A 26,294-nucleotide genomic window follows, 5' to 3' on the forward strand; every position below is an offset into this window, starting at 1 on the left:
CCGCTCCCCCCTCTGCCCGCCCCTGCCCCCCGGGCCCGCTCCCCTGCCCCTCAGGAGGGTCCCGCTGCCCCCCCCTGCACCGGGGGCAGCCCCGGGGGTCCCGCGGGCAGAGGGACGGGGGGTCGGTCCGTGCCCGAGCCCCCCCCGCGGCTCCGCCGGACTCGGGCACTTCCTACGGGGAGGTTTGTTTTATTGCATCGCAGACCCGGCGGGAGAACGCGCCGGTGTCACAAGACGGGAGGGGAACGGGGGGATTTTCCAGCTGTGGAACCGGTTCCTGGCAGAGGAGAGTCCCACGGAGCCCCCCCGGGGGGTCTGCACAGCCCGGGAGCAGCCGCGGGGACCTCGGGGCTCCCAGCCCGGAGCAAAGAAGCCCCGTCGGTGCCCCCGGGGCTGCTGCCGCCTCGCCCAGGGGCAGCCGCACAGCCCCGCAGCTCGGCCCGCTCCTGGGGCTCCCGGCAGCAGATCCAGCTGCGGGAGCTGGGGCTGCGCGCCCGGGGGCAGCGCTGCCAGCCAGGAGCGGCTGCAGGCTCTGGAGCCAGGAATGGAACCCCCCTGTGGGACCAGCGCCTGGGAAAACAGGCTGGAAAGGGGCTGGGGAGCTGTGGGGAGCACCCCTGGCTCTGGGGAGCACCCCTGGCTCTGGGGAGCACCCCTGGCTCTGGAATCCTCACACCGGGAGCGAGCCCAGCACCTGGGAACGACCTGCAAAGCTTCAGCGAAGAGTCACTCCCAGGCGCTGGGCGATTTCCTTCCGAAATCTCTGCTCCATCTGTGCCACCTCCTGGCGGCTCAGGGCCCTGTCGCAGGACTGGAAGGTCAGCCGGTAGCAGAGGCTCTTCAGTCCGGTCTCTGCCCGCTGGAAGCTGTCAATTAGCTGGATGGATACCACCGTTTCACCCGACACCTGCCTAGCAATGGTGTGAAAAGCAACTTCATCAAATCGCTCCCCATCAGGAAGCCAAAAGCTGACATCGTGGACGTAGGAAGGTGGATACAGAGAAAAACTCTTGAAAAGCCTTAACTCCCCTCTAGGAAACTGCTGGAGGAACCGTGTGTCTGGTGTCCAGAGCATCCGCCAGTCAGGTATTCCACAGATCAGCATGGCCAGGAGGTCGAGATTCAACGAAGCCAAGACAACAACCAAGTCACTGCTGGTTAACTCATCACGGGCTATCCTTACAACTCCCACACAGAAGCCCCTCTCACAGGAGCCCAAAGTGTCTGTGTCCACGCAGATGAAGTACTGAACCTGACTAAGCTGAGATTCAAAAGCAGCAAAGTCATTTAGCTCAGTTGTCTCAAAGCTCGTTGCTTCCTGCAGACTGAGACTCAGTTTAGAGCTGGAAACAGTCTGGTGAAGAGAATGTATGCTGGTCTTCATGTTATTCACCAGCATCTGGATACAGCTGCTCTCTGTACCCCTGTTAACTGCACAGGCAAATAGGATCTCATGAAAAACAGGCATGGAGTAAGGAGTGATAAGACACTTCCTGAAAACTGGGCCAGAAAGAACCGTAAGTATTCCCGGGACAAAGGTTCCTCTTTGTATTATTGCCTGAGCATAAGGTAGAAGGGAAGGTCTGAGATAATACTCTTCTGAAAGGTGGCATTCCCCTTGTGCCCAGCCACTCTTATCTGTGTCCCTGCAAAAGTCAACCTGGGGAAATAAAGCTTCATTTGCCACTTCCTCAGTGCTTGGAGTCTCCTCTGGGCTCAGAATGATCACAAAGAGATTTGAGTGACAAACCCCACTGAGGTGACCTCGGTGGAGCAGAGGAAGGCAGCAGTCAGTGTTCTGCAGCTGGAAGGCTTGGTCGAGCTCTGCAGTGAGCTTCTCCTTTACTGTCCTTACTGGATGATTTGAATTGAGTTCTAGGAAACCCCTGTGAAAAATAAAATGTCCAAATTACAGACACCACTGAACAGATTTTGTTGAAATGCCAGCAATTCACCCAAAACCAATCTCAGATACCAGGCTGGTAACTACCCGAACAAGCCAAGTCTTTAATCAGCTTTCAGGACACTGGTGTTTATTTCCAGGTTGCCATCAGGAATTAACTGCACCTCTGCTGTTAATAAAGGAATGGGATTTTAAACAGCCATCACCCTTTCCACTCCACGCTGGTATCACCCAACTACAGAAATGAATCAAATTATTCTAGCCCTGGATGGAGCAGATCACCTTGAGTGTTTATTTATTTTCCCTGTGGCATTAGCAGACACTTCAGTCAGCTCCTGAATTTCTTCCATGGTGCAGTAAAGCAGATGGAAGTTTTAATTGTTATTTGTGTGTTCAAGTCCACAGCAGCTTGGTCTCAAACATAAAGTTTCTTTTTGTTCTGTAGACATAATTTTCAGTAGCCCACAAGCACAAGCCAACACGAAACAGACTAGAAGGAGAAACTGAAGGAAATTCTGTAAACAGGGAAGGAGGAAAAGTGCAACAATTCCATTTTATCTGACACCTATGGTGGTCATGCCCACTGAGAGCAGGAGAGTGTGTTAGTGCCAAACAGAAACTTGTTATGAAACTTACCTATCAATTTTATCCACAAGTACTTGTGGTACTTGAAAATAAACTGTTTGGTTTTCCAGTTCTGTCCGGTAGGCCACAGGTTTGAAGCAGGGAAGGGGGGTGCTCCGGGTGAAAATGTGGTTTAAAGCACCTTCTACACAGAAAGATTTATCTTGACTCCTGACAATACAGAAAAAAGCAAAGTCACCGATCATTTCCTGTATATTTTCTGACACAGGTAACTCTGTGTACAAACACTGAAACGCTTCTGGTTGAATCTCAGGTGACAAAAATGCAACACCACCCTATTTTTACTGGGCAGGTGGAACAAGTTGCACAGCAAGGTTGTGCTGTCCCCATCCCTGCAGATTGAGTGTGGCTCTGAGTGAGCTGCTCTGAGCTGCAGGGCAGGACCAGGTGATTGCTGGAAGCCCCTGACAACATCAACCCTGTTGTGATTCTATGACTGTCAGCTCAGCAGACAGACAAACTGCAGCCCTCCCACTGTCTTTAGGCTGAGACTGACATTTGTTCCGAAATGGACCTTTAAAATCCTAAGCTAATCTTACTGTTTAGATAGTACTTCAGCAAGAAGCTTGCATTTTGATCTTGGCTGTTCTGCCACGAACTGGTTGCTGTTTTAAGGTAAATGAAAGTGAGTTCCTCTCTCCAACAAACAAGATACTAACAGAACATATAGCGTGAGGCATTATAAGAGCATGAATACCAACTTCTCAGGTTTGCCACACGGTGGTTACCTGTAGCCTGTACACTTGTACCCATGGATAGTCTCTGCTTTAAAAGGATGAACCTCACTCAGGATGAATCCAGCTCCTGCTGCCACTGCCACGATTTGCCAGCTGTTGTGCCATTCCCTCCTTGGTTGGTCAGCAGGAGTCCCACCCTGTCCATTGCAAAGAGCCACATGGACCTCTCCCTCCTCTGCCAGCAGCTCTGCAGAGCTAGAAGGAAAGCCAGGCAACATGAAAAAACCCTGCTAGCACACCCAGAAATGTTACAGTGCCAGAAAAGCACCTGCAACACAGCTAGAAACCTGCACCATGGCAGTCAGTCAGCCTGGAAGTTCTTCTCCTTTACTCACCTGTGGAAAAAGCGGGCAAGAAGCTCCCTGTTCTTCACAACCCCTGCCTTTCTCCCACAGTGAGGGAAGTTGAAATAAATAGAATCAAATTCTCCTTTTTCTGCTAAAAAATAGTCCTTCAGGTTGGTGCAGTCCACAGAAAACAAAACTTCAGCTCCTTCCAAAATAGAATTTTGAAGAAATACAGCAGTTAAAAGGCCTCTAGTCCATTTTTAAGCATGATCAGAGCAGCAGCTGCCAGGCATCTCCCCACCCTTGTGCATGGGGAAAACCAGACAGCCTAGGCTGCCTTTGTTTCTCTTGCAAAGACTTCTGCTAATGGCTCCTTGTTCAGTGCTGTTTCAGTTTGATTAGATTTTAGAGTGTTTGATTTAGCCTCTTGGACAGTTCCAGTTCCTCACAGCAAAAGTGAGGTCAAGAAAGAGGATTCTACCCCTTTACTCGACTCTTGTGAGACCCCACCTGGAGCACTGTGCCCAGTTTCTGGAGCCCCCAACATCAGAAGGACATGGAGCTCCTGGAGAAACTCCAAGGGAGGCCACAGAGATAATCAGGGGCTGGAGCAGCTCTGCTCTGGAGCCAAGCTGGGAGAGCTGGGGGGTTCAGCCTGGAGAAGAGAAGGCTCCAGGGAGACCTGAGAGCACCTTCCAGTGCCTGAAGGGGCTCCAGGAAAGCTGGGGAGGGGCTTGGGACAAGGGCAGGGAGGGAGAGGACAAGGGGGATGGATGAAAACTGGAAGAGGGAGATTGAGGTGAGACATGAGGAGGGAATTCTGGAGTGTGAGGGTGGGGAGACCCTGGCCCAGGTTGCCCAGGGAAGCTGTGGCTGCCCCATCCCTGGCAGTGTTGAAGGGCAGGTTGGATGGGGCTGGGAGCAATCTGGGCTGGTGGGAGGTGTCCCTGCCCGTGCAGGGGGGTGGGACTGGATGATCTTTCAGGTCCCTTCCCACCCAAACAGTTCCATGATCCTATCATCCCCAGGCTCCCGGGGCGATGCGGGGCTGACCCCCCCCGCCCCCAGCCCGCAGATCCCGCAGACCCCCCCGCACCCCCCGCTCCCGGCACCACCGACCCCGATTCCCCCTCCGCCCCGGCCCTCCCCCCTTCCCCACCCACCCCTCTCCCGCAGCCTCCGGATGTTCTCCGCCGCTCCCCGCCGCCCGGTCACCTCCTCCTCGCTCTCGTAGCAAGTGGCCACGACCCTGGTGCCCCGGTCCCGGCAGAGGGAGGCGGCGAAGGAGCAGTTCCCCTCGCCCAGCAGCAGGACGCGGCGCCCCAGCCCCATCGCGCCCCGGCGCCGGCTGCTGCCGTCAGGGCTGCTCCTCCCCGCGGCCCTGGGCGGAGAAAACGGCTTTAAAACACCATCCCCTCCCGCCGGTCGGCGCTGCTGAATTCCGGGGAGCCCGTGGGGTTCAGGACGCGGCTTTTCATAGAGCTGTTCCGGTTGGAAAAGCCCCTCGGAGTCAGCCCAGTCCAACCAGCATCCCTGCTCTGCGAAGTTCTCCCCTAAACCAGCTCCAGCAACAGGACGGCCCAACCAGCCTTCGGCACAGCCAGGGATGGTGGCTCCACCGCCTCCCTGGGCAGCCCGTGCCAGGGTCTGACCGCTCGTGCTGTGGAATGAGCCCACCCATGGTCACAAACACGTTCAGGGCAGTGTCAGGAGGGCAGAGCCAGGCTTTGTTCAGTGATGTCCAGTGACAGGACAAGGGGTGCAAACTGGAGCATGGGAGGTTCCATGTGAACATCAGGAAGAACTTCTTTCCTGTGAGGGTGACAGAGCCCTGGGACAGGCTGCCCAGAGAGGCTGTGGAGGCTCCTTCTCTGGAGACTTTCAAACCCACCTGGACACGTTCCTGTGTGATGTGCTCTGGGTGACCCTGCTCTGGCAGGGGGGTTGGGCTGGGGGATCTTGCCAGGTCCCTTCCAACCCCTAAGATTCTGTGATTCTGTGAATAATTGTTCCTAATGTCCAGTCTGACCCTGCCCTGGTGCAGCTTGAAGCCCTTCCCTCTTGTTCTGTCACTGATCACCCGTGAGAAGAGACCAGCACCCACCTCTCTGCAATGACCTTTCAGGTAGTTGTAGAGACTGATGAGGTCTCCCCTCAGCCTCCTCCTCCTCAGACTAAACATCCCCAGCTCCTACAAGCCTTCTTCATCAGATTGATTCTCCAGGCCCTTCTGCAGCTTCCCTGCCCTCCTCTGTCCTCGCTCCAGCACCTCGAGATCTCTCTGGAATTGAGGTGCCCAAAACTGGACTTTTAAACACCTCCAGGGCTGGAGACTCCACAGCTGCCCTGGGCAGCCTCTCTCAGGGCCTGACAACACTTTCTGTGAAGACGTTTTTCCTAATATCCAGCCTAAACCTCCCCTGGTACAACTTGAAGCTGTTTGCTATTCCTTGTTATGTGCGAGAAGACTCCAGGCAGCCTGTCCCAGGGCTCTGTCACCCTTACAGAAGTTTTTCCTCAGGTTGAGGTAGAACTTCCCATGTTCCAGTTTGTCTCCTTGTCCTGTCACAGGGCACTGCTGAAAGGAGACTGGCCCCTTCTTCTTGACACCCACCCTTTGGGTATTTGTAAACATTCATAAGTTCCCCTCTCAGCCTTCTCCAGGGTGGTGTTTCATGTGTCATGACAGCAGAAGGCTTAAAATTGGGAAAGGCAAACTCCTGCAGAGACCTGGTGCCTGCAGTGGGTGAGGTCTGGTTCAGGCTCTACGTCCCTGTGGCCTTGCATAAATCACTTTGTCTGTTTCACAGGGTGGTTAATAACCTCTGAGGCTTATTTAGTGCCATTGTGAAGCTGAGAACTGCAGTGTCACCACTTAGGAAAACAGACACTGAGATTGCTAAATGTGAGCTTTTCCCTTCCCTATCCTGGCTGCTTTGAAATAACATACTCCCCATCACAAAAAGGGAAAGCATCAGAGAATCAAAAATATGAGCAGAGAACTGAAACACAGTCTGTTGGACCTGTGGTGTAGCTGAAGAGGAGCTTCTGAATGACACTTGTGCTTGGAGATGACAGAATTGGCTTTTTCCCTTTCTTGTTGAGTTGTGCTCCTGTGCCACCACAGAACAGGTATTTCAAGTCATTCAGGGAGTGGTATTTGCATGTCAAGTGTTTGTGTCTAGCTAACCTCACCGTGTTTAACCCCAAGGAGCTTCCACTCAAAATTCCTGGAGTTTCAGCCCAACTAAACCCTCCTCTGTAGTAAAAGCTCTCCCTCAGTTGCTCTTTCTGGATAGATTCCCACTATTTTGCACTTACTTCCGTATGTGACAAACATTCTTCCTGCTTTCTAGGCTGCATTGTGGTGGAACCTGTGTGTGTTCCTGTTTGTTTCTTGTGCAGAGGGGACTGCCAGTCACCAGTCACCCTGTGCCTCCTCAGCCCAAGCCCAACTAACACCTGAGCTGGAACAGCTTTTTTGGAACCACCTAATAGGAGACCCTAGGCCTTGGAATTAGGTGGGATTTGGGCTGCTTGACAGTGAACCCACGTCACTGCTTGTTTTGTTTTTCTCACTCAAAGCCATGGAGGAAGGTTGCCCTCAGCTCATTTGAGACTTAAACTGGTCCTTTCTAGTGTAACTTTGGTCTTCGCAGGCATAAAGAACATAGAAAATAAGTCAGGTCATAACTGAGTCTGGTGGTCTGTGTGACAGATCTGTGGCAATCTGTCCTTTTTAGAGATGAATTTTAGGAATTAAATTCCAGGAATACAGAGTTTCCTCTGTGCTCATGTCCCTTTGAAGAGAGGTGCTGCAAAGGACTTAGAGGTGGTTTGTACCACTCAACAACGTTAGGATACATCAGATTAATACTCTGTTCATTGTTTGAAGGGCACTGACGACAGAGTTTCAAAGTGGTGTGATTGGCACCGTGGTGTTTTTCCTCCCCTCTGCACGTGTCTGTGTTTCCTGCAGCTGTGCAGTTTTCATCTGCAGCTGCTCTGAGTTGGTTGCAGCACTTGGGTGCTTCTCCACACCACCAGTCATTCTACAGATTTAAGATAGTTGTCTTCCACTCAGTGGTTATCTAATACCCACACTTCAGATGAGTTTCGACTGCCGTGAGGGTGTTTCACCAGTCTGATCTCCACTGGAGGAACTTCCCTGTTGCTTGTGAAACACTCTGCAATCCTCTGGCAACACTGAAAAGGCTCCTGCTGGTAGATGTTTGCAAAACATCCCAGTAGACAAACTGAAATCAGCAAAGAGATTCTGAACAGCAAGACAAGCTCTCCTGGACACACCTGCCACTCAGGCTGTAGGCAAGGATGACGCCAGGGCTGTTTCCTTGCACACCTTGCTTGACCCAACACTTCCCTTGTCCTCAGCGCTCGGAAACAAACAAACACACAAAAATACAAGCTGCTTATTCATGTTTTATTCATTAGTAAACTTACTCAGCATAAATAATAAGAGTAGCCATTCGGTATAGCTGGCTTCTGGTGAAAAGTGCTCTTGAATGGCCCCCCCCCCGGGGTGGCTTTAAATAGCAGCCTACTTCCTTTGGGCTCCTGCAATGGCAGGTTTCTCCTCTCGGGTGATGGGGATGGTGCGCTCGGGGACGTCGCTTTGTTTCCTGGGTGCGCTCACGGTCAGGACGCCATCCAGAGAGAGGGATGATGTTATGGTCAGAGGGTCCACATCATCTGGGATCCTGTATTTCCTGTTGAATTCCCTGGCAATAAAGCCATGCTCATCCTTCAAAAGGAGAAGAGAAGGAACAGCCCTGATTAGAAATGTCCGCTCGGTTCCGCCTAAACCGTGGACGTTTCGTGTAAGGTCTGAGGTGAGGGAGCTCCAGCTGTCAGAGGAAAATTCTGTGGAATGTTAAAGTAGTTTCTAATTATGAATTGCTCTTTTTAAAGAGCCAAGACTGGCCAAGGTGAGGCACTGCCCTGCCTTGGCTGCAGGTGCCTGCAGGTACACTGTTTACAGGAGGAGACCCTGGCCCAGGCTGCCCAGGGAAGCTGTGGCTGCCCCATCCCTGGCAGTGTTGAAGGGCAGGTTGGATGGGGCTGGGAGCAACCTGGGTTGGTGGGAGGTGTCCCTGCCCATGCAGGGGGTTGGATCTAGATGATCTTGAAGGACCCTTCCAACCCAACCCATTCTATGACTATGATCCCATGTTCCAGCTCATGTTCCAGCTGGAGACTGGCTCCTGTGCACACTGGTGGGCTTTCATTCCTGAGATGCAGCAGCTAGACCTACCACTCCTGTTCCTGAGGGTCTCCAGAGCTCTAGCAATACACACCTTCCTGCTGAGCTCATCTCTGCTTGCTTATTTCCTTAGCCAGAAAAATTTGCAGAAGCTCAGATTTCAGGCTTCCACAAGCTACAAGTAATGCTGTGTTTCCTGCCTGACAGACCTGTGCTCCCAGAAGCTCTTAGAGCTGGCAATTCCAGAGACATAGATACTTCATCATGTGGATTCATTTCCTTCTGGCAAGGAGGTGGGGATGGGAGGGAGACGGGGACTAGCAAACCCTGTTTTGGTTTGGCTTAACCATACAGCTTTGGGCATGGCTTTTGACTCCTGTCTGCCCAGTTGCCACCCAGGTCTCCAGAGGCAGCAAGCAGTGGGGTGACTGACAGCAGGACACAAGCTTTAAGGATTACAAAGGGATAGATTTTTTTCAAGAAGAGGCAGCCTCACGGTAACGGAACAGGGCAACCCACTGATTCATTACGTGGTTTAATTATAACAGTTCATTGTCAGTTTACTGACTGCCTCCCTGCTTTCCTGGCCTCTTCCCAGAAAGAGGAAGGCCCAGAAATGCCTGTTTCAAAGATGGTTTTCCAGTTCAGTTCACAGTTCATGTAACATCAGCAATAAATCTCCACCCTGTTGCTGCCCAGTCTGGGATCAGCTTTGGGAAGGGGGGGAGGGAGGGTTGCACAGAGCATCTTCCATTAGGGTTGGTTGATAAAACAAGAAGAGAAGATTGTTTTGCAGTCCCCTTGTTTAACCACAGGTGAAGAAGTTCACACTGACTCTACCAGCTGCACAGCTAAAGCAGAAGTACCTGGCGCTCCTCGTGCTTCCCGTGGATTTCTATCATGTCCCCAAGCACCTTCACCTTCAGCTCCTCAGGGGAGAAATGCTTCACATCGAGGTTTACAGAAAACTTGTCCTTCTCCAGCCGCATCTGCAAAACAAGGAGGTGACTTCAGAAAAGGGCAGGTGAGGGTTTCAGCTTGAAGAGGCTCAGTTCAGGACCCAAGCTGATACCTACACGTGCACTCTCTGACCTTCATTCCACCCTGGGTTTCTGATGGGTGGATTTATCCCTTGCTGGCCTGTTAGCCTGATGCCCATCACTACAGCATCTAAAATGTGGCTGCTTTCTCTTCATCCCATCGAGGAATGTTTTTTCTTGGGAGTGAAGTTGTTAAAACTGACTCTTTATTTGGCGTGCAGGTTTTGCAGCCAGTTCCTTTTGCAGAGTGTCTGGAGTTTTCCAGTTTCTTTGACTGGATTTTGCAGTCTTTCAAGCAAAAGATCTGCAGCCTTGTGGGCTCTTCCCTGCATCCTCACCTCTTTAGGGAACAAAATAAGGTGTCACTGGTGAGCAGAACTGCCTCGGTGCTCACCTCTGTGATCTGAGCAGCAGGACTGCTGCTGAAAGCCTGAGTCACCTGCTGCTGATCTCACCTCCTTCCCTTCCCTTCTGCACTTCATCACCTCTGGCAAATACTGCTTTTTGCTGCTTCCTGAGGCTGAATTTGCATTTGCTGCAGGTCTGGGATGTGGTTGTGGGACTTTGCTATATGAGCTGACTCTGACTTCCTGCTGGGTTTGTGGCGAGGGTGCCTGTGAGTCTCCTGGAGCTCTGCTCTGGGATGTGGAGGCTGTGCCAGCTCCAGGCTTAATGGTTTCCACAGTTTGACCCAGGAGTCTAAGTGCTTCTTCCTCCTTCTAGATTATTTGTGGAGTTTTCTCCACTGAGACAGTCAGATGTTGTTATCTGTGGGGCTTATTATGGCTTCTTCAGTGGGCAGCCAGACCCAGGTCACTAAATCAAGGGAAATATTATGCAAAGATTAAAAAAGACCCACTCGAGTCTTCCTCCTCTGGCTTAGAATAGCTCGACAAGTTGCTTGTAAATAAGACAGTTGACTCAGAACAGAGAAGGCTGCTTGAGCTGCTGCCCCTTGGCTCAGCCCCTGAAGCAAGCAGACAGCTGCTTTATGATGCTTTGGGTCCCACATCTCACTGAAAATGCTGCTTTTGTCAGTGGGGACTCTTTAAAATAGGCCTGTTTTTCCTCAGAAGCCATGAGCTCCCCGATGGGCTGCTGTGAGGGTCCCACCAGCCCTGCCCACTCCCCACAGTGATGGCTGCACCTCAGGGAGGGAGTGGGACTGGGAGTTTTGACAGGGAAATCCAGCTTCCTCCTGCCTTCCCTCAGCTCACAGTTATTTGCCACACACACCCCGCTCAGTTTGCATCTATTCCCAACCCTCTGGCAACGCTTCCTTGCACTCACAAATGGTTAGCAGAGCATGCAGAGGTTCTTGATTAATGCAGAGGGGCAGAAGCACAAAGCACCTTTTCCCCCAGCCTGATAACTGCCTGCAAGCAATTTCCAGGCTCTCCTGGGTCTCCAGCTCCAGATGAGCACACAAAGAGCACGAAGAGGGGATTTACCTCAGAGAGTCCCGTCTCCAGCCAGCTGGGCATCCGAAGAATGGGGGATCTCATCAGGAAGGGGCTGAAGCTGGGGGAAGCAGGGAGCAGCTCTGACTCCTGCAGGTGCTCCCCGAAAATCTGGTCAAAGATGCGACTGGGTGCCAACCAAGACAGGAAGGGTCTGCGGATCAGGGGGTTGTGGATGGTGATATCCATTGGAGTGCGCCGGAGGAGCCTGGCAAGCCGGGGCTGCTGGGCTGTGCTGGGGAGCAGGGGACAGCTTTATACCCTGCAGCTGGGCCTGGCCTTCGTCCCCCCCCTCCCGAGGCCCCTTGAACAGTGGTGTCAGGGATTTTATTGTCCCACTCCTGGGCTGGTCCCTTCAGCCGTGCCCAGTAGCCGCCTGGGGGATGTGAACGCCCTGCTGAGGAGGAGGGGGAAGGGGAGAAGAAGAAGAGGAGCCTAATGGGGCAGCAAGAAGACAAGCTGCCCAGCCACCCGCCCCGTCCCCCACGTGCTGTTTATCTGCAGAGTCCCAGGCAGGCTTGGCGGGTGTTCCCAGCTGCTTTGGATGCCAGCAGGATCAATGCAGCTCCTATCTTTGGCTCACTGGGAAAATGACAAGGGGCTGTTGTTCCCACTGCCAGCACTGAGACTTCAGCTCCACGCATCACCCACCAGGCTAGGAAGAGCTCTGCCTCTCCTGAAGGTAGGCAGTAAGCTGATTGCCCATAGCTATGCCCCTAATATGTCTTAATTCACAAATGTATTGTAATTCCTGCCTTGCCTGTGGACCTAAATCATGGGAATGGTCTAACCACTGTCCTTAAAGGGCAAGGGCTAGGTGCTGCCTCTGAGAGGTCGCAGCTGAAATAGAGTTTCAGGCTCAGAGGCACATCATTTTTACTGCTTGCACCACCAGTTCCTTGCAGAAGGGTCTGGCCCTCTTTCTCTCATCTTGCCTGTCAAGAACATGGAGTAGAATTTGCTCCATGCAGGAGCTCAGGCTATAAATATCTTCTTCAATTCCCCATTACATCAGCAGCAGTGCACCTGCTCCCTCATACTGCAGGGACATGGACTCAAGGAAGTCTCTGGTTTCAGGGTATGAGGAGCTTAACTGGGCACTGGTCACCCCTCCCTGCCTGCCCCCCAGTTCAGTAAAACGGGGTCTCTGCCAGCTCCAGGTCCTTGGCTCACACATGGTCCCTGGCACAGGCATTTCTCCAGGTCTCATCACTCTGTGCCAAAGCACTGGCCAGGGAACAGACTGGACAGCCAGCTTGCAGCAGCACACTTGGGATGTGGAGGGGCCAGCAGTGGGATCTGGGTCCTGCCTAGCCCTGCTCAGCTACCTGCAGCCCCTCACAGGGACAGAAGCCTTGATCCATCCCCTCAGCTTCTGGGAAAATCAGGCTCGTTTGTGCAGGGCACAGGAGGGGCTGATTTGGGCCCTAAGCACCGGGTGTGACAGTGACTTTGTGTGACTTTGCACTATGTGACCAAGCACCAGCCACTGCTGCCCCATCCCCTCGGGATGCCTTGGGCCAGCAGGACCAGTGTCAGGGACTCTTTCACCTCCTTACAGTGAGCCTTCTTGCTGGCCCTTGCCTTTGGGAGCTCCACAGGCAACAAGAACGTAGGGTCTGTCCTGCCTTCTCCTTCCCCAGCCCCCCTCAGCCCACCCCCCTGCCTCCCAGCTCTACTTGGCAGCCCATTTGCCTCCTGCATCCCCCTGAGAGGGGATCCCAGGGCCTGGAAGGAGGTGCAGGGTTTTCCTGAGACCTCCCTGCCTACGGGCAGTGCCTGCACTCCCAGCTGGAATGCAGAGAGGAACTTCCCTGCTCATCCTGGCCCGGCATCCTGGGGCCAGTGCGTGTGGCTATTTTGGTCCATCTTTTTATCACACACTCCTCCCTGGTGGAATTCGCCCAATTAAAACCTTGCAGCCTGCAGCCTTCACTCTCAGAGGCAGGGAGTGCTTGGAAGCTCCCCTTCCCCAGACACACCATGGCTGCCCGGACGGTCCCTCACGCCTACCCCATGAGTTCAGAGTATGAGTTTGCCAACCCAAGCAAGATTTATGACCAGAACTTTGGAGAAGGTAAGAAAGGGGATGGGGGTTCCCCCAGGCACCTTTCTCCCCTCTGGTGCAGGAGGGTTGGTTGGGGACTGAGCTCCAGAGCAGGCTAGGGAACTTGGACCCCAAGAATTTTGAGCATAAGAACCCTGGTCACATCAAGGGGGAATATCCAGGGTCTCTCTCTTCAGGTCCACTTGCTCCATCCATGCTGTCTCTCCTGCCCCTCCCTCCATGCCCCCAGCAGTCTGGCATCCATGCATGTGCTGTGCAAACATGGAGCAAAATGCTCCAGGGTGGGAGGAGAGAGTTTTTTTGCAGCCTGGGGCTGTGGAGAAAAGCTGAGCTGGGGTGTTCAGCACAAAGGCAGGCAGGGCTGGCAGAGGGGAAGGAATGTGGGCAGCAGCAGATCCATTCAGCACCAGCACCACAGCGTGAAAAGGCAAAAAGCTCCAAGGAAAGCCCCCTGGACAATGGCAGATAAAAGGCCTTTATTTCTTCAGGGCAGTTTCTTCATCATCAGCATTTTCCGTGCCCAAGCCTGGCTGTGGGCTTTGCAGAGCCCCGGGGCACCTACCGGTCCCTCCTTGTCCTCCCAGTGGAGATGTGAAAGCTGGGTGCCAGCCCGGGTGTGCTGCGTGCTGGGAGGCAGTGGCTGGCAAGGCACCTGCTTCTGTGTGTGCTTTGGAGACACAAAGGTGGGAACTGCAAGAGGCTCCAACCACATTGTGCTGATGTGGTGGCAAAACCAGGGTGTTTGCCAGGTCCCAGCCACCTCCCCAACCACCCTTCTCCAGCTCCATCCCCTGGAAACCCCACGCTCCTCACTGGGTCTCGTTTCCAGGTGTGTCCCCGTGTGAGATTCTAGCCCCTGCCCTGTACCACGGCTACTACATCAGGCCTCGCATCAACAAGCAGCTGGATCGGGGCACCTCTGAGATCAGCCTCAACGAGCACAAGTTCCAGGTGTTCCTGGATGTCTGCCACTTCCTGCCGGATGAGCTGAGCGTCCGCACCGTGGACAACCTGCTGGAGGTGATGGGGCAGCACCCCCAGAAGGCTGATCGCCACGGCTTCATCTCCAGAGAGTTCACCAGGACGTACATCCTCCCTCTGGATGTTGACCCCTTGCTGGTGAGAGCCACCTTGTCCCACGATGGCATCTTAAGCATCGTGGCTCCTCGGACGGGGAAGGAGGTGAAGGCCAGAGTCAACGAGGTGAAGATAACCCAACAGGAGCAGCCAGTGGGGAAAGAAGAAGAGTCTGAGGAAGGAAAACGGAAAGAAGAGTCCTAAAGGCCCCAGATCTGGGCTTGAGCAGGGAGGGAGGGGGGATGAGGATGGGGAACCCATGGTGCCAGACCCCTCTTTCTCACCATCAGTATTCAGCAGCCATATGTATGCTCGACTTCTGCTTCTTAAGGCTGATGGCTGGAAAAAGGGAGTTGGAACTGAAAAAAGAGGGGGGACTAAAGTCTGTAATGCAAGTTTTCTGCCAGGTCAAGTGCTTGCTCCTTGAGCACCATGCAGGGTGCTCTTCACACCCCCCAAATGGCACAGGTCGCTCTGACACTGAACTGTGAGGCTGTGTCCCACTGGGCTGTTAAGCAGCTGCTGTGTTCCAGCCCAGAAGGGTACTGGGAAGAGGGAAGAGATGATCCCAGTGTCTTGCTTCTGAGCTGATGGCTGCCCTTTGTGGAGATGGAAGGTGCTTGCTGGTCTGTAAAAGTGTTTGCAGCTCCCAGGAGGAAAGAGGAATAAACCTGCCTCTGGTCTTCTCTTGTCTGCCTTGGATTCATGTTGCTTCTGGCCAAGCTACTCCTCTGCAGCAGGGAGGATGGACAGTGCCCCAGCTGCTCCAGGTGTGAGGAGCAGAGCAGGGTTCACACTGAGCTCATCTGTGGAAATGGCACCAGTGGGGACTTGGAAGGACTCTGTCCATGAGGCAGCCAGGGGGGACCTCCATCATCAGCCCCTGCTGGCTCAGGGGCAGCTGGAGTTGCTGTTGTAGGGACCCCCCAGTTGGAAGCAGCCTTGAGGAGGAAAGATGGGCTGGAGTCAGCCCAAGTGCACAGGTGCCAAGCCACAGTGTCTGCCTCTTCAGCCCTCTGGTTCGTGGCACTTCAGGCTTGTTCACACACAGACCTTTTCAGCCCTCCTGGGGGGAGTGAACCCCAAAAAGCTGAAGGGAAGGGCTCTGCTCAGCTCCCAAGTGCCCTGCTGGTGTGCCAGCTCTCCCTGCAGAATCTCAGAGGGGAAGAATTTGGCCCCTTTTGCAGACACTGTGATGCCTCTGGCTACATGAGAAGTGTCTCTGTAGTCTTGTGACACTGGGCCAGTGGCAGCTGCTGCCTGGGGTGGCCTGAGGGCTCAGCAGGTGCCAGTTGCAATCCTTGTCCTGCCAGAGCAAATTAAAACAGCCAAAATGCTGTGTCACTGGCCAAATATGGGGGTCCCTGGCACCCCTCAGTGCAGCCCACCCCCAGAGGAGACAGGAAGGTCCAGGGGCTTCTCCTTCTCCCTGCTGGGATGTGACTGGCAGGCTCTTGCTCTCTGCCTCCATGGACCAGGAATGCCCTGCTCAGGGGTCTGCCCCTGCTGCCCCCAGCTCGGGTGCTGAGCCCCTGCTGGGAGGCTGCTCTTCCACCCCTGCCAGGCAAAGCAGGATCCAGACACTGTGCAGCTATTTCCTGTAAGTGTGGTCCCAGGCCCTTGGTGCCCGAGCGACCTTGACACTATTGCACTAGCAGTGCACAGCTTTGGTGGTCATGACACAGCCCTGTTCTGCCTCTGGCTTTTATTAGCTCTGTCCTGGCTCTGCAGTGAGTTCATCCTCTATTGCTGGGCACTCGCAGGCTCACCCTGTGCCAGTTGCACAGCTTGTTACCCAGATGATGTCCCCGTGAAGCCAGCTGCCCCAGCAGTGCTGCGGGGCTGGCACTGCCCAGCTTAGGGCACTGGGCTGCTCCTGCAGCCTGCCAGGCTTTGCAGAAAATAGCCTGGTGGGTTTGCTGAGCAGGAGGGCTGCAAGCCATGCTCCCTTTCATCCCTGCAGACACGGGCTGAGGAGGGAATGCAGAGTGGCAGCCAAATGCTCTCCAGCTCTGCCAATGTTTTTGATGCCTTTCTGTTTCTCTGGTGGAGCTCAAACCAGCAGCTCCAATATTTGTGAAAGGGGCTGATGGGAACAGGCTCCCAGCCTTTTTTTTTTTTTTTTTTTCTTATTCTTCACAAAGCAACAAAGCCCACGTTATCCCAGAAATCAAAACAGACACCAGCTCACTGGATCAACAGTGTCTGTGGCAAACCCAGAGACACACAGTCTGCAGCTTCCTGAGCAGGGACAGACTCCTGACACCACCTGGTCTTTGCAGGACCTCGAGAACATAGTCCTCTTTGGACCAGGACTGAATCTCATCTGCCTGCTCACATTTGGTCCTAAATCCTCCCCGGTGTGCCGTGCTGCAGGCTGAGCTGTACCATTTCTCCAGCCACATGCTGAGGAGCAGTTTTGGAGCAAGACTCAGGCTCTGCAGGTTCACAGTGCAGCTCATCCAGGATTCAGCTAAGAGAGCAGCTGTGCCCTGTGGTCCTTCCAAAGCAGAACCCTTCTCCTCCTGCCACTTCTGGACAGGTACAAGCTTTGCTCTGCACTCGGACAGATGAGAAATGATGGTGTGAGTAGGGGACTAGGGCCAGCTCCTGAGGTAGCCCACCAGAAGGGTGAATTAAAACTTAGCCACTTATCAGCACGACCCATGAGGCATTCAGGCATGCACAGACCTGGGGCTGATGGCCAAATCAAAGCTGTGGAGCACAGTTTCTGCTCAAGGACTACTTTGCACGGCATCTTTCAGTACTGAGCATCAACCCACTTAGAGCTGCCAGAGATCAGCTACCTGCCATTCACCCCAGGAATCACCAGACACAGTCTGAAGGGCTCTCAGCAGGGGCAGAGAGGTAAATTGTACCCTAGAGGACCTGCAAGCCTGCTCTCACCTTTGCTGGGGCATCTTTGCCCCTTTGGTGAGGGGGCAGGCCCAGGTTGCCCAGGGCAGCTGTGGCTGCCCCATCCCTGGCAGTGTTGAAGGGCAGGTTGGATGGGGCTTGGAGCAGCCTGGGCTGGTGGGAGGTGTCCCTGCCCATGCAGGGGGTTGGATCTGGGTGATCTTGAAGGTCCCTTCCAACCCAAACCACTCTGTGACCTCCTGGCTCCCACGCTTTCCTTCCCAGGTTGTGCCAGCCTGTGCCAGACATTTTCCTGACATCCTGCTTGAGGTGCAAGGATGAGCAGAACGAACGGTACAGACACACCCTGGCGGGTCTCCTTTTGCCCAGGGACCTTCCGAGTCCCTCCTCTACCCTCCTTTGCATCCGGCAGCAGCAGGAGGGAGCGGAGGGCAGCGGGGAGGGGGCAGCACCCACCCTGCCGCTCACAGAGCAGGATTTTGACCCCCGGGCTGCGGGCTGGAGGGGTCCTGCTGCTGCTACCTGGTCCTCTCCTCCCTGGGCAGCAAGAGGGGGAGCTCAGGGGGGCACAGGGAGCCCAGGCGAGCGCTCCGGCAGATGGCAGAGCCACCCTGGGGAGAAACCCGACACGGGCAGACACTCCCTCGGAATAGCCGGGGGCCGAGCAGGAACCAGGAAATACCAGCTCTCCCTGTCCGGCAGACGCTGCTGCTCCCCGGGACGGAGGAGCGGGATGGGCAACCGGCTCTGCGGCTGCGGGAGACCCTGGTGAGCGGGCCGGGGCTGGGAGGGGAGCAGAGCCCGGCGCAGGGCTGGGGGGCACCCGGCGGGATGTGCTGCTTTCCGCACGCTGTGCCGGGGCTCCCGCCCGGCTCCCGGCCCCGCGCCTCGCCCGCACCGCGCCGGAGGGGAGCGGCTGGTTGCGGGGCTGGGGGGCCGGGGCAGGGTGGGGAGAGGGGCTTCTCTCGGCTCAGACGGGCTGGGCAGCCCCGGGACTTGGCCGCTCGGGTTCCCCGGGCCGTGCCAGCAGCTGGGAATAGCCCGGCTCTGCGGAGGAGCGAGTTGAAATCCCTGGCCTCCCTCCAGCGGTCTCCGGCCAGGTTGCCCACCCCCAGGTGTCCCCCTCTTGCCCACCCCCAGATGTCTCCTGGTTTCCTATCCTCAGGTGTCCCCCTGTTTCCCACCCCCAGATGTCTCCTGGTTTCCTATCCTCAGGTGTCCCCCTGGTTTCCCACCCCCAGGTGTCTCCTGGTTTCCCACCCTCAGGTGTCCCCCTGTTTCCCACCCCCAGGTGTACCCCGGTTTCCCCCCCTCAGGTGTGCCGTTGTCACACTGCAGGGGGGGATCCTAACGGGGCACTAAGGGGGCACTAAGGGGGCACTAAGCTCCCCCACCCTGCTGCCAGCTCCCGCAGCCCCTCTCCCTGCCTGCGTCTCTCTGGGCTTTATCCGTGCTTGGGAAATCCTGGCTGCGTTTTTGACAACGTGTTGCTCTTTCTCCCTGGGTGGGGGGACAGTTCGATCCCTCCTGGCTCGCCCTGTGCCCCGGACCTCCCGCTCGCGGTGGAGCATGATTGGGTGCCAAGTGGAAGCATTTTCAGCCCTGAGAGTGGTACCAGGGGGAAGAGCCACGAGTATCAGATGAAGCTCCCAGGACTTTCTCTCCAGCACCGCTTTTGTTAAAAAAAGTATTAGAAATTAGGACTTTTCCATAATAATAAGAGGGACAGCAGCACCTAGTGGCTGGAGCAGAGGAGGAGGCTCAGGACACCGAGATCCTTCCAACCTGAGCCCTGAGCTGGAGTGCAGGGGAGCTGGGGATGTAGGGAGAGGAACTGGAGGTCTTTAAAGAAAAGCCTTGACAGCAAATGTGGTCACTGGAGAATGTTACTAAAGAAGGAAAGAGTGCCCTTGTGTCTGGGCTCCTCTGCAAGTAAGGCCCTGTGGAGGGCAGGCCCCAGGTATTCCCACCTCTTGGTTCAGCACTCAGAGTGTGCACAGACAGCAGAAGATGCCAGAATTCACCGACAGGGACGCAGGCTTGTGTGGGGCAGGGATCAGGTGTGCACTGACCCAGGGAAAGGGGGAGAAGGCACCGAGGAGCAGGGACCTGTGTGCTGTCGTGCAGAGTGTGCTTCTAGCTGGCTGTGACTTAGTGACAACACGTCTGACCTGGTTTTCAGAAGAGGGGAGAGGTTTGCTCTGCTCTGGTTTCCCTTGCCTCATCCATTCTAATTACCAGGGATCTGAGGCTGGGAGCTGCCTCTCCTGCCTGGCTGTGCCCAGCCTCACACACTGCCTGCTCCTGCTCTTTCACAAAGGAAAGTGACCAAACCAAGCAAGATCAGCTTGGAAAGCTGGTACTGGAACCTACCTCCTCTTTTGGACAGGTACCCCCCTGATTTTGCTTCAAATGGGGCTGTTTTAGTTCCTTTGCTGTGAAGAAGCGCTGCAGCACTTGGGAAGGAGGGCACTGGAGACCCTGCAAGCAGCTGGAACAGCCAAGTGAGACAAAGCAATGCTGCCTTCAGCCAGGCCCCTAACTCTTGGACCTTGTCCCCCAGATTTTGTCCGACCAGGACTGGAGGGCCCTGGGTGCCTTCAGGGGGGGAAACAAGGAGCAGTGCTGGATCCCTTCGCACAGGCGCGTGGCCACCTTCCCTTCCCCGAAGCTGCCTTTGACTCCCCGGGTCAAGCAAGTCTGGTTAATCATTACTGGCCATTTTGAAGGTCTCCAAGTTCTTTGCCTGCATTCATGCTGTTTTTCTGTTTTGCCATTCCGAGTGCCAAAGGCATGACTGGCTGCACACAATGTTCTGCTTACCCACCCCCCAAAACTGCCTCTAAAAGCCAGCCTGAGGCACAGCTCTGCTTCAGGTCCTGCATTGTTCCTGCCTGTGGCAGGACTGTCTGGCACATGCACACGCTGGGAGACACAGAACACTTCTTGGGGACCATCTGGTGGCTCATTAGAAGTGCTAGCTGCCACTTTCAGCTGCTGCAGCAGGGACACAGACCCACGTGTGACCCCCACAGCTGCAGGCTGTGTTGGTCAGAGGCCAGCACCTCATGGACACACGTCCTCAGGAGGACCCACACAAGGGCTGGCACCTGCTCTCCTCCAGCCCTCCCAGTGTGGTGTAACCATAGCATTTCCTTCATGCATCTGGCCTAGAATGTGACATGTGCTCTGCCAGCCTGCAGGAGCTCAGCTCCAGGCTCTGTTGTTACAGCCGGAATCAACGTCACTCCTGTTCATACCACGGCTGGAAAACAGCTGCATTTGGCTTGTCTCTGGTCACACTGGTGCATGGAGATGAGGGGTTGGCTTGCCTTGTATGAAGTGCATAGCTTGTTTGGTTTGGTTGTGTCTGAAGTGGAAAACTGGGAACAGGAAAACTGACACATCAAACTAGTGCAAGGTCCGTGCACGGCTGCTCCGTGAGCCAAAGCTGTCATGGGATGGGGCTGTCAGAACATCAGAGAAGGGTTTCATGCCAGCAGAGATCATGCTCTGCACTTGCCCCACGTACAGCTGAGCCAATACAGCTGCAAAACTGCAGTGAAATCTGTGCTCATTCACTCAGATGCATATGGATACTGGAGAGCCAGGCAGGGTGAAAGGAAGGAGGCTTGGGGGTGTCTGTGGGGTATGGTAGATGTGTCACAGGAGGAAACACATCTCCCCATGGGGACTTCTCCCTGCAGGAGTTGCTAAGGTTCTGGTTTGGCTCAATAGCTCTTCTCTGAGACAATTCTTGGGCCTTCCTCATGACCCACAGGTGTGGTACCCCAGGGTGGTGGATTTGGGTTTGCACGTTCTGAAAGCAGGGGCTGGGGGTTCTCAGGGCTGACATCTCTCTCTGGTTTCAGGAGTTGTCCTGTGCCTTTTAAAAGGAAGAAAGAAAAGCAAGGTAAGGGTTTGTGAAAATTGTGCAGAGGACAAGAAGAGCTGGGGTGACTGAGGCCCTGGTTTGCTGATATTGGTCACTGCTGACTGTGGATTGGACATCTGAGGCTGAGGTCCCCTCTTTTGTACTTAACCTTCCTCAAGAGAGGTTTGGTAGAAGCAAAAGGCAAGATTTTAAAAAAAACTTCAAGCAAGGGGTGTGATGTGCCACAGGACTGGGCAAGGGGACTTCAGCAGTATCTTTAAAATACCAGAGTCTCACTTCAGAACACAGGTGAGTCCTCTCAAGGGGCAGCATGACCCAAACTCCTGTAGGAGCTGCAAACACCCACCTGACTTCAGCCCTCCAGAGTCAAGTGTATCCTCTAAGCAGCCCAGTTGTGGCCTTTGGACCATGCTGGGCAAAATATGTTTTCCAGGCAGCAAAGGAAATAAAATTAAAACTGGATCTGACTTCTCCAAGGGCCTGACAAGGAAGCTCTCTGTGCTGTGGCTGTCCTCTTAGGTTCTGCCAAGAACACTGCTGCCCACAGCATGTTGTCATCCTGGGAAACCTTATTTTTTTCCAAAGAAACAAGGCCAGGCTTTCTTCTTGGGGGCGGGCATCAGAGGCAGCATCAGGGTAGAGGTTGTCAGATGAGATGGGAGTTTTATTTGTGTCTAGCGAGGAGAGCCCATGGGGCAGAGGCTGCATTTCTGCTGTCCAAAGGTGGAACAATTCAGGGTTGTGTTAACCTGTTGGTGTTTCTGTTTCAGGAGCTCATGTGAGAGGTGAGAGCCAACAGCAGCAGCCCGACAGGAAGGTAAACAGCTTCCCAGAGTTGTTTTCCTAGCTGTGTATTGAGAAGGCAGAGCTGAGCATCACCTCCTAGGCTAGCTGGGTTGGGAGGACACGGGGCAGAGCTGTGAACCACCTCATCCTGTCCAGACTCTAGTGGCTGTGGGAACAACCTGCCTTGCTGCACAGTGATGCAGCCCCATTTTTACCCCCCTGAAGTGCAGTGGGAGCAGTGGGATGAAACGTCTCCCCGAGCCTGAGGTGTCAGAGAGCTGGATGGGGGTGGGGGGGAAGGAATGTTGGCCCTGACCTTCCAGAGCTCTGTCTCCCCAAAGGCTCCAACGTACGAAGATGTCCCGGAGCTCCCTGTCTATGCCACGGTGAGTAAAGGCCAGAGTGGGCAGCAGGATGACAGCATCCACTATGCAGACATCCAGGTGTTCAGCAAGGCCCGGGAGCGCTCTGCAGCAGAGGTGAAGAACCTGCACATGCAGAATGCCACAGAATATGCCACCCTCAACTTCCCCCGGCCCCGCCTCAAGTACGACAGCAAGAATGGGACCCTGGTGTAGCAGCCTTCCTGGCCCTCTCCTCCTTCAGCAGCAGCAGGATTTCACAGACTGAATGATGCTGTAGGTGCAAGCCAACCTCATGGACACATCCAGTCTCCCTGGGGAGGTGCAGAGAGGCTGTGTCCTCCACCTGCATTTCTCCTCGGAGGGCACAGACATATTTATTCTCACAGGAATGAGCAGTTTCCTATCTGATTCTGCTGACAAGACCCACCTCTTCTCCTCGGAAGAGTTGCCTCTGAAGCTGGCAACCCTTCTGCTCTCAGCACTGTGAGAAGACAGAGCTGCTCCTTGGCTGATGAAGGCTACAACCACAGCTCCTGCTGTGGGACAGGACCAGCTGAGTGCAGCTCAGCAGGTGGATTTGGGAACATGGCATACAGGATTCAATACTGGGACACAGGAGGTGTTGCCACAGGATTTTATGTCACTGTTAAGGGAATCCTGTGGTGTAGAGAGGGACACGTGGATGAGACTGTGAAGAAAGGGCACGAAACCTTTAACAGTATCTATTGCAATGTCTTCCTCCAACAGCTGCCCCTGCAGCCATGCACTGTGTGCACCCCCTTTTCCCAAAAAGCAGTGTTCTAGAGCCATGCCCAGCACGCTAAGGCCAGAAATGCAGAATTAACTGGGGGGTACAGAACAATTTCTTTCACTGAAGGGCTGTACAGTGCATGCATCCTTCCCCCAGCAGGCACAGAGGTGACTAGTGAGCTCCTGGCTCTGGCTGAAAATGAAACAAGGGAAAACTGGAATTTAACTGCCAGGCAGCCATTTAAAAGCCACAGGCTATATTTAGGGCAGTTGTCCTTCGAGCACAGCAGCTGTCTGCATGCCTGAGATACTGGGAACAAGTCCTGGTCAACTTTAGGGAGAGCTTTTGGGCTTTCCCTCCATTTTTAATTCTTTCACACTGTCAGCCTTAGCCATAAAACCCAGTCACAGGGAGCACACGCCATGTGGGGTTTTCTGCTGACCCTCCCAGATCCATCTTGGAGAATTTATGGATTTAAGATAGTGTTAACCATGTATTATAGCAATCACTCAAAAGGCTTGGGCCCCTGGAGGTGGCAGTTGCAGCACTGCAGCTGAGCAGGGCCAGCCTGTTTCTTGCCAGTGGTTAGAAATGGACATCCTGGTCCCTTTTCTAAACATACCTGGCTCAGCTAAAGGTAACAAGCATGAAGGAGCTCCTGCTCACTGCCAAAAATAAAGCTGGTAGGGGCAGTGTTTGCCAAGATGGAAGTGTCTGAGGACCAATCCGACCATTTTTCTACCCTTTTGCCCCTGCTATCCAGTAGCCCTCAGCAGGGCTGTTGTGAGGCCAGAGTAACTTTGGCAGGAGAAGCCCCCCTTTTAAAATCATGGATAGACTATGTTTTTCTACCTGAGAAGGGACTTTTTGCCCATGCTATGCAGCTGGCCTCAGTGGGGCTCTTGGAGGGTCTGCAGGAAAAGGCACTTCATTTGTAATGCTGACAGGATCCTGCTGTTGGATGGGCTGGTTCTTTTGAGCTCCAAGGATTCCTGTTTCTGCTCCTCCCACGTTCCTCTCTGCACTCCATGCCCAGCATGAAAACCTGTCCTTTGGGCTGAGAAGGATTGAATGGGCACAGGACTTGCTTTCAGGAGTGGGAGGCACGGGACCTTCCAGCTGTCAGAGGAGCAGCCAGGACACAGATCCAGACCTGGATCATGCTGAGCAGCAGTTACCCACCTTCTTGCACTGAGCTGCTGGTACCAGAACTAGAAAGGGGCACTGGCTTCCCTTCTAGCCAAGTCCTCCACATCATAGGAAGAAATAAGGACTTTTTAGAAACATTATTAAATACAGATTATACTTCAGGACCTGAGAGGTTTTCTAGCAGGTCCAGACTCCACCAGGTCCTTTTTTTTTAAAACAGTGGAAATAAAAAAGCCTGTCATGGCGATGGCATCCACAGTGTGTGGTACTGAAGTTCTCCTCACCCAGCAGGAGAGAAGCTGCACAGGCACTAGACTCAAGCTGCTGGGCACACAGAGGTGCAAATTTGCACATCCATCAGCTTCAACCAGTTTTCCCATGGACTGGGTTTGGCTCAGAGCACTTTGCTTCCACTTGGTCACATCCACAAGGGCATGTCATGGTAGGACAAGGGGTAGCAGTTTCAAGCTAGAAAAGGGTAGATTTAGGTTGGACATTAGGAAAAGGCTCTTTAATAGGAGGGTGGTGGATCACTGGAACAGGTTGCCCAGAGAAGTGGTGGAGGCCTGGGGACATTCCAGGTCTCTGAGCAATCTGGTCTGGTTGGAGATGCCCCTGCTTATTGTAAAGGGGTTGGACTAGAGGACCTGGAGAGGTCCCTTCCAACCCAGGACGTTCTGTGATTCTATGTCACTTAGTTCTGTTGATCTGTGGATCAGGCCTTTTGTACCCAGCACAAATGGGAGCTGGGGTGGAAACCACCTTGTAACGAGTGCTTCAAAAATGGCAATTTATCTCCTGTTCCCTCTGGAGCTGCAGCACACACAGCCAGTGCTGGGTGTTGTTCTGAAGAGACAACCAGCTGCTCTGCACAGGAGTGGGAGCAGCACAGTCATTTTGCCTGATTTTCAGGCCTTGAAGAGGTAAAATGTGGATGCCAGGTGTTCTGCAGGGAGCGTTTGTGTAAAGGACCCGGGTTTGCACTGAACATTAAAAGCTCCCAACAGCTCCTCCCCTGCCGTGGTCGTGACGTTTCCACGCGCCTCAACAATTCCCCCTGAACGTTGAAGATGGGAAATCCTTTCTTTATTTTTTAAGAATTTTTTGTTTCCACTAAGAAATCTGGGGGGGCCCGTTGCCCTCCTTTGCGGCACTGGGGGTCCCTTCCGAGGGGTTCCCCGCAGGGCGGGGGGCGTTGCCAGGGCGGTTGCGGGGTCCAGTGGGGCCGCCCCATCCTGCCCCATATCCCACCCCATCCCGCCCCATATCCCACCCCATCCCGCCCCTCATCCCACCCCATCCCACCCCATCCCGCCCCTCATCCCGCCCCCCGTCTCCATGGCGACCGGCGACGCGTCCCGGGTCGGTCCCGCACCCTCCGGCCGCGCCGGGCTCAGGTAGGGTCGTGCGGGGTGGTCCCGGCATCCCACCCCCCACGGGGGTCCCGGTTCTTCTCCCTCTGCCACCCCCTCCTCCCCGGGGGCCCCTTTAGCTCTGCTCTTTCACCCTCCGCTCGGCTCTCGTGGGATCCGCCCCCCCCGGGTCCGGGTCTGGAGCCCCCAGTGTAAGGAGGAGGTGGAGATCCGGGGAGAGGCAGAGGAGGGTCCGGAGATGAGGGGCTGGAGCAGCTCTGCTCTGGGGACAGGCTGGGAGAGCTGGGGGGTTCAGCCTGGAGAAGAGAAGGCTCCAGGGAGACCTTAGAGCAGCTTCCAGTGCCTGAAGGGGCTCCAGGAAAGCTGGGGAGGGACTTGGGACAAGGGCAGGGAGGGAGAGGATGAGGGGGATGGATGAAAACTGGAAGAGGGAGATTGAGGTGAGACATGAGGAGGGAATTCTGGAGTGTGAGGGTGGTGAGAGCCTGGCCCAGGTTGCCCAGGGAAGCTGTGGCTGCCCCATCCCTGGCAGTGTTGAAGGGCAGGTTGGATGGGGCTTGGAGCAGCCTGGGCTGGTGGGAGGTGTCCCTGCCCAGGCAGGGGGGTGGAATGAGATCTTTCATTTCCCTTCCAACCCAACCCATTCTGTGATTCTATGAT

General features: G+C 54.6%; 4 protein-coding genes across 5 annotated transcripts; 2 read left to right on the forward strand and 2 right to left on the reverse strand.

The window, feature by feature from the left end:
- Positions 1-127: 127 nt before the first annotated feature.
- Positions 128-4,904, reverse strand: FDXACB1 (ferredoxin-fold anticodon binding domain containing 1). Its single transcript, XM_051638312.1, has 5 exons — positions 4,736-4,904; positions 3,621-3,777; positions 3,277-3,480; positions 2,540-2,698; positions 128-1,886 (listed from the first exon to the last, which is right to left on the reverse strand). Exons 1-5 carry the CDS (start codon positions 4,902-4,904, stop codon positions 716-718), a joined length of 1,860 nt encoding a protein of 619 aa, XP_051494272.1. The 3' UTR covers positions 128-715.
- A 3,095-nt stretch (positions 4,905-7,999) lies between these two features.
- Positions 8,000-11,754, reverse strand: CRYAB (crystallin alpha B). Its single transcript, XM_051638508.1, has 3 exons — positions 11,285-11,754; positions 9,660-9,782; positions 8,000-8,334 (listed from the first exon to the last, which is right to left on the reverse strand). Exons 1-3 carry the CDS (start codon positions 11,480-11,482, stop codon positions 8,131-8,133), a joined length of 525 nt encoding a protein of 174 aa, XP_051494468.1. The 5' UTR covers positions 11,483-11,754; the 3' UTR covers positions 8,000-8,130.
- Positions 11,755-13,209: 1,455 nt separating this feature from the next.
- On the forward strand, positions 13,210-14,900 carry HSPB2 (heat shock protein family B (small) member 2). Its single transcript, XM_051638507.1, has 2 exons — positions 13,210-13,370; positions 14,191-14,900. Exons 1-2 carry the CDS (start codon positions 13,277-13,279, stop codon positions 14,640-14,642), a joined length of 546 nt encoding a protein of 181 aa, XP_051494467.1. The 5' UTR covers positions 13,210-13,276; the 3' UTR covers positions 14,643-14,900.
- Positions 14,901-16,931: 2,031 nt separating this feature from the next.
- C22H11orf52 (chromosome 22 C11orf52 homolog) lies at positions 16,932-24,513 on the forward strand. 2 transcript variants are annotated; one of them, XM_051638510.1, is made up of 5 exons: positions 16,932-16,980; positions 17,580-18,083; positions 21,188-21,228; positions 21,981-22,027; positions 22,338-24,513. In XM_051638510.1, the coding sequence occupies exons 2-5, from the start codon at positions 18,049-18,051 to the stop codon at positions 22,572-22,574; spliced, it is 360 nt and encodes a 119-aa protein (XP_051494470.1). In that variant the 5' UTR covers positions 16,932-16,980; positions 17,580-18,048; the 3' UTR covers positions 22,575-24,513. The 2 variants fall into 2 exon arrangements, 1 of the variants encoding a protein (XP_051494470.1); XR_007891459.1 differs by lacking the exon at positions 16,932-16,980 and having other exon boundaries at positions 17,974-18,083; positions 22,338-22,634; positions 22,748-24,513.
- The last annotated feature ends 1,781 nt before the right edge of the window (positions 24,514-26,294 follow it).

The sequence above is a fragment of the Apus apus genome, chromosome 22 (genome assembly GCF_020740795.1).
Source record: "Apus apus isolate bApuApu2 chromosome 22, bApuApu2.pri.cur, whole genome shotgun sequence".
In the NCBI taxonomy this organism is placed as follows: Eukaryota; Metazoa; Chordata; class Aves; order Apodiformes; family Apodidae; genus Apus; species Apus apus.